Here is a 13,041-nt window from a genome sequence, read left to right as displayed (position 1 = left end):
GCTTGAAACTCTTAATTTTGCCCTGTAACATAACTTTTATGTTGAGTTAAAATTGAAACTTTATTCTATTATATTAGTTTTTAAGTTCAAAAAATTGTTTCTCCATCAATTCTCTTTTCTTATATGAGCAAGAAAGTCTTCTTGTGTTGGGGCACATGTATATAGAATAATACTTTGGAATACCAGTTTAAATTCTTTTTAAAAATATATTTTTATTGATTTTAGAGAGGAAGGGAGAGGGAGAGATAGAAACATCAATGATGAGAGAGAATCATTGATCGGCTGCCTCCTGCACACCCCCTACTGGGGACCAAGCCCACAACCCAGGCATGTGAATTGACCAGGAATCAAACGGTGACCTCCTGGTTAATGGGTCAATGCTCAATAACTGAACCACATGGGCCAGGCTACCAGTTTAAATTCTGTTTGTGAATTTCACTCTTTTGTTATCTACAATTGTTCATTCCCTGTGTCCTGTTAGTGAAACATCATAATCAGAGGTGTACCATTACTAGTTTCACAATCATCTGGTAAGTACTAAGATACTAAGAATATTATAGTTCCTAATGAGGCTTATATCACCTAGAGTTTTTATTATTTGACAATATTACATATTCCAATATTATAATATGTAATGTTTTTCACCAAATACAGAGTATTGTCATCCTAAATTGGCACAGACTTGTATGACTTGTAATACTGAATTATATTATTTATTTAAAAAATAAAATAGCTGAAGCTTCACATTGTCATCTAAATAGTAAAAAGTAGTATCTTATAAATTCAGCAATAATAAACTAATGATGTTCGGAGATGATTAAATAATGCTATCTGTTGTTATGGTTAATATATTAATATAGGGTTGCTATTGAATGAACAAAATTAACAAACAAAATAGAAATAAACTCATAGATACAGAAAATATACTGACAGCTTTTAGAGGGGAGGGTGGTTGGACAGCTGGATGGAAAAGGTGAAAGGATTAAAAAACAACCACTCATAGACACAGACAACAATATGGTGATTTCTAGATGGGGTGGGGAGATATAAAAGGGTATACGGAAGATAAATAAGTATGTATTATAGAATTGTACACCTGAAACTTCTAAGCTTTATTAACCAATGTCACCCTAGTAAATGCAATAAAATTTTTTAAAAATTAAATTAAAAATTAAAAAGTAGTATCTGATAAATTCAGCGATAATGAAAGAATGAGGTTCAGAGATAATGAAAGAATGCTATGTGTTGCTACTGGTTAATATATTAATATAGGATTGCTGGTTTTTTAATCACCACAAAGACTAAATGTTGTTTTTACAACTCTTTCAAGTCAGTATTTATTTTATACTAAACATGCTATGCTCAGATCTTTTTTTCCCTTTAGAACTTTCAGATTTGGGCGAAGCAGTCATACACATATATGCAAATAGATATAAAATATAGTACCTATATATAGAACAGAATATGAAAACTTTCCATCTCATTCTGAGAATGTGCTCTATCCATTATATTGATTCATATTTGAAATTAATATAAAAACTGGAGAGAGAAAATCATAATACCATTAAATCCAACCTGTGACATACTTCTGTTTTAAAAGGTTCTTAATTCCTAGACAACCGTGTCTGTTACTATTATTCAATCACTAATTTTTTTGCCATCTTGGTAGATTATAACAGAATCCAGAGGGTCAGTTATGACACCGTTGCTATTTTGTGTTTCCCTTAGTGTTATTAAAGGCATATTATTTACTAGGATTTAATTTTAGTTTCATATTATTTATTCTATTTTTAGAACTAAGATAAATCGAATGTAAAATTTTTTGGTATAAATATTGCAAAAATGGCAGAAGAATCTCCCTCATATGAGTGGTTACTGGTCATCTTTTTCCTAGAGGAGCGTGGTTCTTTTGCTGCTAAAATTGCTTTAAGTTTCCCCAGACTATCTTTCACAGTATCAGTTTTACTCCTCCTCATCTAAACTGCATACTAAATTAGAAGGCTCATCTTATATTTCATTAAACTATGTAGTTTAAATATTACATAATATCCATTTAATACAGACATGAATTTTCAACAATACAAAATGAATAATAAATAAGTTGAGATTTAAGGATTGAAATAAGCATAATGATTAAGAATTCAAGTATTTCTTTTACCAAGGCAATAACCTTGATAGATTTTTTTTAGCCTTTCTTTCAAAAATACCTACTTCAGGAAGTTGTTATAAAAACGAAAGAGATAATGACTATGAAGTATTTAGCATTGTGCCAGATAGGTGCTCTAGAGTATTGATGTTAATTTGCAATAATAAAAAGAATGCATTTTTCTTGTATAATAATTATCTTTTTCTAAAATATACTATTAGGTTAACAGTAGGTAACACTTTGTTTTAAAATGATAACAACATAGAATCACATGATTTTATTGAATGCACACATTTAATTTTTATAAGAACATGGTAAATAACTTCCCTGGAACTTTGCCATTGCAGTCTTAATGTGGTTTCCTGCAGTGTCTTGATGTATGCTGCAGTAATGAGTATAGAATTAGCATATAAAGCCAGACCATTTTATACCCCTTCTAATTGGCTTATTTAGTCAAGTGCCAAATACTGCAATATAAAAAGGTTCTAGTGCATTATCTCTAAACAGACAGCAGGGTTCTAGTGGGGTTTCTTTTCTAAGTCCTTCTGTTATTAGTTTCCAAGATCTTTAATCTATTAAATCCTGGTAGCTTTGCTGGTAAAGTCAATGTTTTACAAGTCTTTTGTATTCCCAGCAGATGTAGCATATAGCAGGTATTTGGCAAACAAAATTACTCAAGAAGAGGACTCTGAAACAATGTTTTGCAACTTAATATAATAGATTTAAATGGTATTTTATTTTTTTGTAGAAATGTTTACAGTCTAGTATTAAGGCCTATTTTTCTACATCACTTCTAAGTGTTTCCAATGTGTGAATAGAAGGGCTACTACTGCTCATCACCAGTGTTATATGAGGCCCTGAATGTTGTAAGGCACACATGTTAAGCCATTTATATACATCCATTACCTTCCTATTTATTGCTACATTGAACTCTTTTGAAATATGCTTCCATTTGTAGAAACCACAAAGGGTCCTTGATAGCATACACATTAGTAACCTTCAGGTTATTATGCAGTCCAAGTATCTTATATGAAAACGCTTCGGAATTAACAATGTTATATCCCCCTTGAGATTAAGAGAAAATAAGGATGAAGATGTAGCCACATGTGGGAGGAAATGAATAGTTAAAAGATTTAAATATGACCAAAAGTGTTTATCTTCCTGTCAAAGAGCAGCAATTTGAACTGTAGCCAATTTTTAAATGTAAAGTGCTGCCATTCTGTCCTTGTTCCCATGGCTGCTGCTTATGTTTTCAAGAGTTAAAAACACACACCACTCCAAGACTGGGATTCCAGGATGGGCTACATCATAGACAAGACCCCGTGCAAAATGAAAATGTCAAGCCCCTTGTTCAAAAACAAGAATTCCAAGATGGCAGCAGCACAGCATAGTGCTAAGTGCAGTACCTGGTGTGACTTCCCTGTAGGCTTCCTTGTTTGGATGGGAAAAGGAGATGTTCCTGTTGGCACTGTGGTTAGCAGCTCTTCAAGGTAATTTGTATATGCAAGCATGAGACTTGAGCCTGAGAGAGAGAGAAGAGAGCTGTGAACTCTCCATCAATGACCATGCAGTGTGATTACTGGTCATTGTAAGCTGGTCAACAGGGTCATGGGATTAAGAATAATGACATCATTCATCCCAGGAGTAAGGATTGAGCCCTTAGAGCAGGGGTCTTCAAACTACGGCCCGCGGGCCACATGCGGCCAGCAGAGGAGTCTGATCCTGCCCGCCAGGTTTTTTGGGCAGTGAGCGCAGCCGAGGTGTTACAGTAGGAATTAGTAGTTCATATAGTCCGGCCCTCCAGCTCTCTGAGGGACCATGATCTGGCCCCCACTTTAAAAAGTTTGAGGACCCCTGCCTTAGAGGGTAGAGAAAGCAATAGGGGAGATAAAAAGCATTTATCTGGTGTCTTCTTTTGATAGCAGGGCTCTTTTTGAAATGTACACTATCCTGATTTGTCATGTAAACCATAAAAGTAATTTTTAATACCTCATTTTTTTATATGAGGAAACTGAGCCTCAAGGATATAAAATAACCTTCTCATGGTCACACAGCAAATAATTCGCAATGTGAGTAATACCTTAATCAATAAAGAAATATTTTTTAAAAATAGCAATGTGGTGATTGCCCACATCTGTCTTTAAGCCCAGATTCTCTACTGTGCCAGCTATTTATCTTTTAGAGATTGATAGCCACAATAAAAATACAGCCTTGAAAAGCAGATGCAAAAAGCAGGAGTGCAAGCAAGAAGGGAAATTTAGCCTGGCTATTCCTGTCTTGTGAAGAAGCTGAGCCCTGTACAGACTGAAACTATTGTCCAAGTACAGAATGTAATGACAGGAGGAAGAAACTGTCTTCCTTACAGTGGGTAATACAGTAGTTACAGAACAAATGTAACGTGTTGGAGATGGATAGGAGATAACATCTTGATTGCTACAAAAGAAAAGCACCTCCTACAGTAGGTCAAAAACAAACAAAAAACCTTCAAATGATGGACACCAGGCTTCTTTAAGTACATTGAGTGTCTGTGAAGCATATGAGGGCCAGCATAATTTAGGATAGTATATTCCAAGATTCATTCACTAATGCTCCACTTTCTTCATGAGTTTAGATTTCCAAGTCTTAATCATACCATTATGGATATCTTATTTTAAATCTATTGTTATTCTTATCAGTATGACTGGATTTCTCCTAACTAAAGCACTAGCCTTCTTTCCTGCAAGCCACTCTAATCATTGTTAAAGCTCATTTGCTCTTCAGTTTATTCAACTCATATTTATTAATTACCTTATATGTTCTAGGATCTGTTTACCTAATGTGGGTGGCAGGTGGGAGTGGGGGGAGGAAATGAAGTCAGAAATAGTAAGACACGGTTCATGTTCAAGAGGGCTTCAGAATGTAGTTATCATACAATTTTAGACTGTTCAAAGGATGCTGAGAAAGCGGGATTGAAGGAGTGCCAAACTTTGCCTGGAGGTGGTGGGAAACTTTATACAAAGGTAACCTTAAACAGGAAAGTCTAGATGAATAAGTAGGAGGAGTTCATCTAGTGGATTTGAAAGACTCATCTTCCTTGTGCCTTGGCTGAATTTTTTTTTTAAACTATTCTGATCATAATATAAAATACATAAATTTTTAAAAATTATTTAATTCAATTCAATTTGATGGTTGTTAAAAAGTTCTTTGATTGTTTAGAAACAATCATTTTAGGTCTGATGAATCAAATAATGGAACTAAAATATAATAATACCTCTGTTGCATATTTTGATGTATAGTTCTTGTATCCATAATCTTGTCTAATAAAAGAGTAATATGCAAATTGACCATATCTCTGCTACACCCACAAGCCATGTCCACCAGCCAATCAGAGTGAGTATGCAAATTAACCCCAACCAAGATGGCTGCAGCCAGAAAGAAGGAGGAAGTTTTGGGTTTCCCCAGCAATGGAAGAAGCCAAGCTTTCCACCTGCCCTAGTCAGCCTAAGCCTCCACTCAAGGCTACAAAGCTTCAATTATAGAAAGTAAACAAATCCAAACAGAAATGGCGGCAGCCACAGAGCAAGCAGAAGGCTTGGCTCTACTCCAGGCTACAAAGTTTCAATTGTAGAAGGTAAATAAATTCCAGATACCAGGGCACCCACTTGGGTCTCCAGGGAGCATGGCTGGCCTGAAAACCACCATAGGCCCCTCACTCAGGCTGCCCCATGCCCCAAGGGAACCCCCACCCTGATCTGGGACACCCTTTAGGGCAAACCAGTTGGCCCCCACCCATGCACGAGGCCTCTATCCTATCTAATAAAAGAGTAATATGCAAATTGGCCATCAATCCAACACACAAGATGGCTGCCCCCATGTGGTCAAAGATCCTGCCCCCATGTGGACACAAGATGGCCACAACAAGATGGCCAGCAGGAGAGGGCAGTTGGGAAGGGCCAGGCCTGCAAAGGAGGGCAGTTTTGGGTGATCAGGCAAGCAAGGGAGGGCAGTTGGACGGCACCAGGCCTGCAAGGGAGGGCAGTTTGGTGTGATCAACCCTGTAGGGGAGGGCAGTTAGGGGTGACCAGGCCGGCAGAGGAAAGTTGGGGGCAAACAGGCTGGCAGGGGAGCAGTTAGACATCAATCAGGCTGGAATGGGAGTGGATAGGGGGTGATCAGGTTGGCAGGCAGAAGCAGTTAGGGGCAATCAGGAAAGTAGGCAAGCAAGCAGTTGGGAGCCAGCAGTCCTGGATTGTGAGAGTAATGTCCGACTGCCCGTTTATAATACTTCTGTTGTGTATAGTTCTTATATCAATTTGCATATTAATCTTTTATTAGATAAGATTATGGATACAAGAACTATACATCAAAATATGCAACAGAGGTATTATTATAAATGGGCAGTCGGACATCCCTCAAGGGGTGCCAGATTGGAGAGGGCGCAGGCTGAGCTGAGGGACACCACTACTCCTCCCTCCCCCATGCATGAATTTTGTGCACTGGGCCTCTATAGAGTTTAGCGTATTGTGTGCATGTATTTTTTTACCTGAATACCTTTCTATAGATTTAATGGAATAAATGCCAAGTTCTGTTAATGTTTTAGTTTTCCTTGTAAAAAGTTATAACAAAAAGTGATTAATGTGTTACTTACAACATTTCTTTATCATATATATATAGAGAGAGATATAATTATTATTATTATTATTTTTTTGCTTTCAGTGTAAAACTCTCTCTGGAGTCTGTGACCACATCATATCCCTGTCTTCAGATCCTCTGGTTTCACAGTCAGCCCACCTGGAAGTGATTCAGCTGGCAAACATCAAACCAAGTGAAGGGCTGGTAAGAGATACCATGTTTTTCAAAGCCACCATCCATCAGTGGACAGCTAAAGATGTGGGCAAAGCAGCTTCTGAATATGGAAATCCATGAATTTTAACACATTTTGAACATTTCGGTAATTTTTCTAAAGGAGCTAAGGTAGTGGTAGTTTGTCATAAGAAGTTTTATAAAGATAAATGGAAATGAAAGAAAAGTAAACATGGGGATTTCTGAATTACCCTGTTTACTTTGGTAATAATTTAGCTGTTATTGCATTTTTTCACATCCTACCAAAGTTTCGTTGGTTTAAAGGAAGTTTAAGAGTTTTATAAAACCCACACTGTCACACCCATGCAAGTGGTTATTTTGTTTGTTTGCTTTGGTTTGTTCTGCTTTTAATAGATCTCTGTTCCCTTTGGGTGGGTAAACTAAACAAATGTGATATTCTTTATCTCTCACATCCATTATTTCCTATAAGGATGAGTAAAAAGATGGATCTTGCCAAAACTAGGCTAACATCCATGAGATGCATTTTTTTAATTATATAATAACTAGAGGCATGGTGCACAAAATTTGTGCAAGAGTAGCCTCCCTTCCCCCAGCTGCTGGTACTAGTTTCCCTCTGGCACCCTGGACCCAGGCTTTCCTTGCAGCCCCAGCTAGGTCCGGAAGGTCATCTAGAAGGACATCCAGTCTAAGTTGCATATTACACTTTTATTATTATATATAAAGGTAGTCATCTTCTATGTTTTGTTCACCTGGATAAAAAGTATATTGTTTGTAAATATAACCCAAGGGAAAGTTCTTCATTAAATCTTCAGAAAGAAAACATATACAATTAATATTAATGAGACAGAGACAATGGACAACTACAAAAGGTCTGCTGCCAGTTACAAGAAAAAAAAACAAAAAAACAGCTTTTGTTGTTTTTTTGTTTTTTTTTCAAGCTGTTTGTCAAATTACAGCGGGGAGGGGAGGAGGATCTGGGGGAGATAATAGATCAACCAAAGGACTTGTATACATGCATATAAGTACAATCAATGGACATAAAACTCTGGGGAGGAAGGGGATGTGTGGGAGGGATGGGGGCAAAAAAAATCAATAAAATATGTAAATAAATAAATAAATAAATAAATAAAATAAAAAATAAAAAAACAAGAAGCTGGCTGGAGAACCTCTTACCTATAGATAAATTTTCCAAGGGTATATACAATAAATGATATTTTAGAAAATAGATATCTTGGAAGTTAGCATTAATAATTTAATTCAAAATAAATATTATTAAAGATCTTTAAGCAGCTTTAATTTTTATGCGGTGTTTCTTCTTTAATTAAAGATGTATGTGTACAACTCTTTCAGAGGGCAAACCCTTCATTGGCCACCAGTGATTTTTCAGTTTGAAGCCTTCTCTTCTATAGAGTGACTTTTCTTCTGATATTTGGAAATTTACTTTTGGATAATAGTAGTTCCTCAGGCTTCTGTGGCTTTTATTGGTGTTTTCCTGGAATGATGGAAAGCAGCATATCAAACATAACCAGCAAGCGTGTCATCATTGTAACCTATGTCTTATATCTAACTTTAATTAGTTTTAAGAGCTTATTTGGAACATTTATACACTTTTTTGAAGTATTACTTATGATTTTAAATTCTTACTATTCCTTTAGTCTAGTTTTATTTAAAGCATCTTTCAACCTATATAGTATTAAAGATTTTTCTTTCTACAACTCCCTTTTCAGTTGTTATGAAGGAAAAGAAGCTGTCTAAACATGATTTGTAGAGTGGGAAATTATGAACTAACTAGGGGCCCAGTGCACGAGTTTGTGCACCTTGAAAGGAACTGTGGGCCTTGACAAGGCTGCGGTGGGCACAGGGGCAGTTCTCAGCCCATCCTCTGCAACCCTGCTTGGCCCCTCCCTCCACAGCCTCCATATTCCCCTGTCTAGATCATCTTTAAAGCTTTCTCTGGTTCTAATGAGCCTGCAGTTCTAAGGATGGCATTGTTCTGAGAACAGACCTGATTATTTTCCTCTAATTTCTACCGAAATCATGGGGGACAGAGGAAAATAGCTACATGAAGTGAGTCAACAGAATGCTAATTAATGGACTTTAGGAAATCTTGACTTTTTAAAATGAAGTTATAGCTCTGGACAGGCTTTTTATTTTTTAAATTTGAAAGGGGTAAATCTAGATCTGCTCTTGGGAATAGTCATAAACATAAAAGGCCAAGAAACGGATTCAGTTAAATAGTCTGGGAAAGAGCTAGAAGACAAAAAGGAAGAAATGTGTTCAACATTTCCCAGGTATTTTCCTCACAACGCTATACAGTAGGTGATTTTCTTCTCATTTAGCAAATGGAGAAAATGGAATCACAGGTCTTCTCCACTTTACCCTGTGTCACATACCGGTAACATACAATAGAGGCAGGGTTTCCATCCAAGTAAATTAAATGAAGTACATCTGAATAAAGCTTATTCCATTATCCCATATATAAACTTGGGATTGCTAGGGGAGGTGTGAAGAGTTTAGGAGGGTGACTTTAAAGCTTGACCTATCTCAAGTGACTCTTTTTTAAAGCACAGTCAGTAGCACTTCATTGGAAAGATATTTCAGATGGAGAAAAAGAAAAAACTGAAATGTTGAATATTCATAAGTGTTAACTACAAAACTATTTCCTATTGTTTATGTTAAAGGGGAGATGACTAAATATTTCACATGATCTCATTTTTTAAATTAGCAACTTTTAATTAAGTTTACTCAGTCACATTTGAATAAATAGATTTGAGGGTTTTGGTAACATTTAGCTTGTGCTTAGCCATAGGAAGTGTGTAAATGGTAAATGAAGGAAAGAAATAGAAAGCGGTGGGAGAATACCAAGCTTTAATGAAGTTTAATTAGCTTAGAAACATCTGCTGAACGGCTTCTGCCAGTTTCAAAACAAAGGCAGAAGGTAGCTGCTTTGTTCTTTCACTGATAAACTGGATAGATTGTTCATCAGCTTCCTGCCTAATTAGTCAAATCTCCTAGGATTTCTTAGATTTGAGAGTCCTGACCATTATAAGGAATGGTAGGGAGCATGCTTATTTATGATTTTAAAATATGGAACTCGTTTCTAAAATGTTTTTAAACAACAATCAGCAGGAAATTAAAGAAGGAAATGACACCTAAACTTATCTAAACTAGATTAGAGCCAACAGCTGGATTGAAGAGGAAATAAAGGATATTATGGGCTGGGGTCATCTTTGGGGAAGCCTTGGCCTCAGAGAGTTCTTTTGCTATTTAGGCACTTGGACTTTCTCCATATATTCCTTATTTCATTGACTTGATTGTGAGGTTTGGTTTCTATTGGCTAACGAATGTTTGGGGATATAGTGAAGTAAATGTCATTTTGGTAAGCCAAGCAGGAGACAGGGAGCTGTTCAAGTAAGCTCCAGAATTAATTAATTGTGTGTGTGTTTGTTTGTTTGTTTGTTTGGTGGTGTTTTTTTGTTTTGTTTTGTTTTGGCGGGGGTGAGGAGGATGAAGATTTTCATTGAATGGAAACAAATTTGTCTCAGTTCCAGAAAAGAGCCATTTGAATTACTTTTTCTTGCTATTTCACCCTTTCTCAGAGGTGAACAAGTGATCACATGTAGTTTTTGAATCTACATTAATCAGAAGTTGACTAGTTCAAAGCTCATCCAAGCAACTTGTTTCTTCTGTTTCTTTTAGTGCCTCATTTTTAGCCATTTTGTCTCATTGGTACTCCCAGAGAGAGGTCAAAAGGATGAAGAAATTAGTTTTGATTTTTAAAAGCAGTTACAAAAAATGGTTTATTGAAGTTAGAAGTGAAAGTATTACATAAAACAAAATATCTTCATTATTTGTAGCATTTTTAAAATGTGCTTTATTTCCATTCTATTTCTCGTAACTTTGAAGTTGCTATAATTGAAATCTGTATACATGGTTAGGTCTTTCTTTATTTAAGCATTTAAACGTTTTTATCCATCTGAAAAAATTAGTTTTAGTATAAATTCTATAACACTTAATTATGCATAAATAATGATGAAAGCCTATTCCTATAACTAATAGATACTTGCTTTCACTTACAATTGCCATTTTTAAGTTTCTGGTATGCACAATAATTACACATAGATTTTTATCTCCAGAGCCATAACTAGATTATCTCCATGAGTTTTTATTATCCCAATAAGTATAATGACTTTTTCTAAACATTTATCTTAGGATACTAGACTTTCTCTATGATCTAATTATTTATAAGGTTATTTAGAGCTCTTGTCAACACACTAATTCATAATCAGTAATGCACAGTGTTGAAAGAAGTGTGGAGAGAAATATATTCAACTTTACCTTACATTGTCATAAGAGATGGGTGATTAAAGTAAATTTGTAAAACACCATATTCAGTTACTCTTTATAACCACATTGCACATAATACATGTGTGCTGATCATATATGCATAACCCATAGACACAGACACAGTAAGGTGATGGCCAGTGGGAAATGGGGGTGGGGGCTAGGTAGAGGTGGTCAAGGGGATGGGGGAAATGGGGACATCTGTAACAGTATCAACAATAAAAATAAAGTTAAGAGTTCTTAGTTTTTAAGAATAAATGTTGAACAGTTCATGTTTGACTTTAATACCTATAGTTGTCAAATATTAAATTCTGATAAGAAAAGTGAAGGTGTACAATTGTCCTAACTATTAATCAATAAATTAGGAGCCTCGTGTTGAGACTATGGTATGGAGTCAGAATGCTTGGGCTTAAAAACTGACTTCACCACCTTGGGCAGATTCCTCATCCTCAAAGGCTGCTGTGAAATGAATGTCAAATACTTAAAACAGTCCCTGGCACACTTTAACAAGGTATTATATCCAAGAAATATATATTTGGTTTTTTCACTGTCTTTTTTCACTTTATCTTCTCACAATCCCTCTATTTAAAAAAAATAAAAAAAATAAAAACGAAAACCAAATTTAGTGTTTATCTCTTACAAATACACTTTAAGATCCTTTAAGTATGTAATTTTGTTAATTCTCAGGGGAGGGGGGAATAACTAAGAATTGTGTCCTCTCCTCTGCTGAGTTCTATAATATAATAGCACTCTTATAGTTACCTTCCAATATATAATGGACTAAATAACTTCAGAAGTATGTCTTACACTTGTTACCAATGTAAGCATGAATATTACCATATGGTCATAGTCAAGGACTACTAACCAATTTCTTAATTAATTTCTATTTGTACTTGTGTTGAGGTTAGTAATTTATTTTACATAGTGAAGAACTTTCATTTAAGAAACTAGAGTTCACAGGTAAGTAAACATCTTTTAAAATAACATTCATTTTGTTTCACATTGGAGAGCCAGGCTCAGGCATTTTTAGAACCGTTACCAACATTTTGAACACAATGAGATTATTAAATTACTTTTCAGAAATAAAATCTACATGGTGACTTCTTAATAATTCCATACCATCAACTTTACTGCTTCTTGTTTTTATTTCTTGCATATTATCAATGAAAACACATGTATATTTAGGCCTTTATATATATAACTATCATAAAGATATGGGAAATTAACATTATATTTCACGTTTATTAAAATTGGTTTTTATTGAAATCAGTATTTTGCAATGCAAAGCACTTTTATATGTAATGCTCAGGTAATTTTTTCCCAAAGAGCATTTAAAGTAACGGAATCTTTAGAAAGGAAAAAAAGCCATTCACTGAATAATCTATTTTTTTCTGATTTGCTTAAATAAAAATATTTTAAAATTAAAAATATGAATGTTTTCTTGTGATATTTTTTCCTTTAAAGTCCTATCAGTGTCCATAATTTAGAGTTTTTATTTGCTCTAAAAGCTTATACAATTTCAGGATTCCTGAATATTCTTTAATTTTAATGAAGCTTTTTCAAAAATGACTTTATTTAAATGGAAAAATGAAATCCCATCCTCTTTATTGGGAGAAGTGGTTGCCACACATTACCTCTTAATTATTGATATAGAGATGATTTGATGTAATTATTAAAATGGCATCAATAAGAATTAAAGGCAGAAAATGCAGGATACCACAAAAGAGCAGGAGAAAAAATGTTGATCT

At 35.1% G+C, this 13,041-nt stretch overlaps 1 protein-coding gene across 5 annotated transcripts in view; it reads left to right on the top strand.

The window, feature by feature from the left end:
• CNKSR2 (connector enhancer of kinase suppressor of Ras 2) overlaps window positions 1-13,041 on the top strand; it is a 240,265-nt gene that overhangs the window by 91,872 nt on the left and 135,352 nt on the right. For all 5 annotated transcript variants that reach the window (XM_084869473.1, XM_084869471.1, XM_084869470.1 and 2 more), the window contains exon 6: window positions 6,842-6,961. In XM_084869473.1, coding sequence (XP_084725599.1) covers window positions 6,842-6,961 — 120 coding nt within the window. The remainder of the gene's footprint in view (window positions 1-6,841; window positions 6,962-13,041) is intronic.

Source organism: Pipistrellus hanaki (assembly GCF_964339955.1).
Source record: "Pipistrellus hanaki genome assembly, chromosome: X".
Lineage (NCBI taxonomy): Eukaryota > Metazoa > Chordata > Mammalia > Chiroptera > Vespertilionidae > Pipistrellus > Pipistrellus hanaki.
Note: the sequence above shows the minus strand (reverse complement) of the source record. Positions and strands in the feature narration are given on the sequence as shown.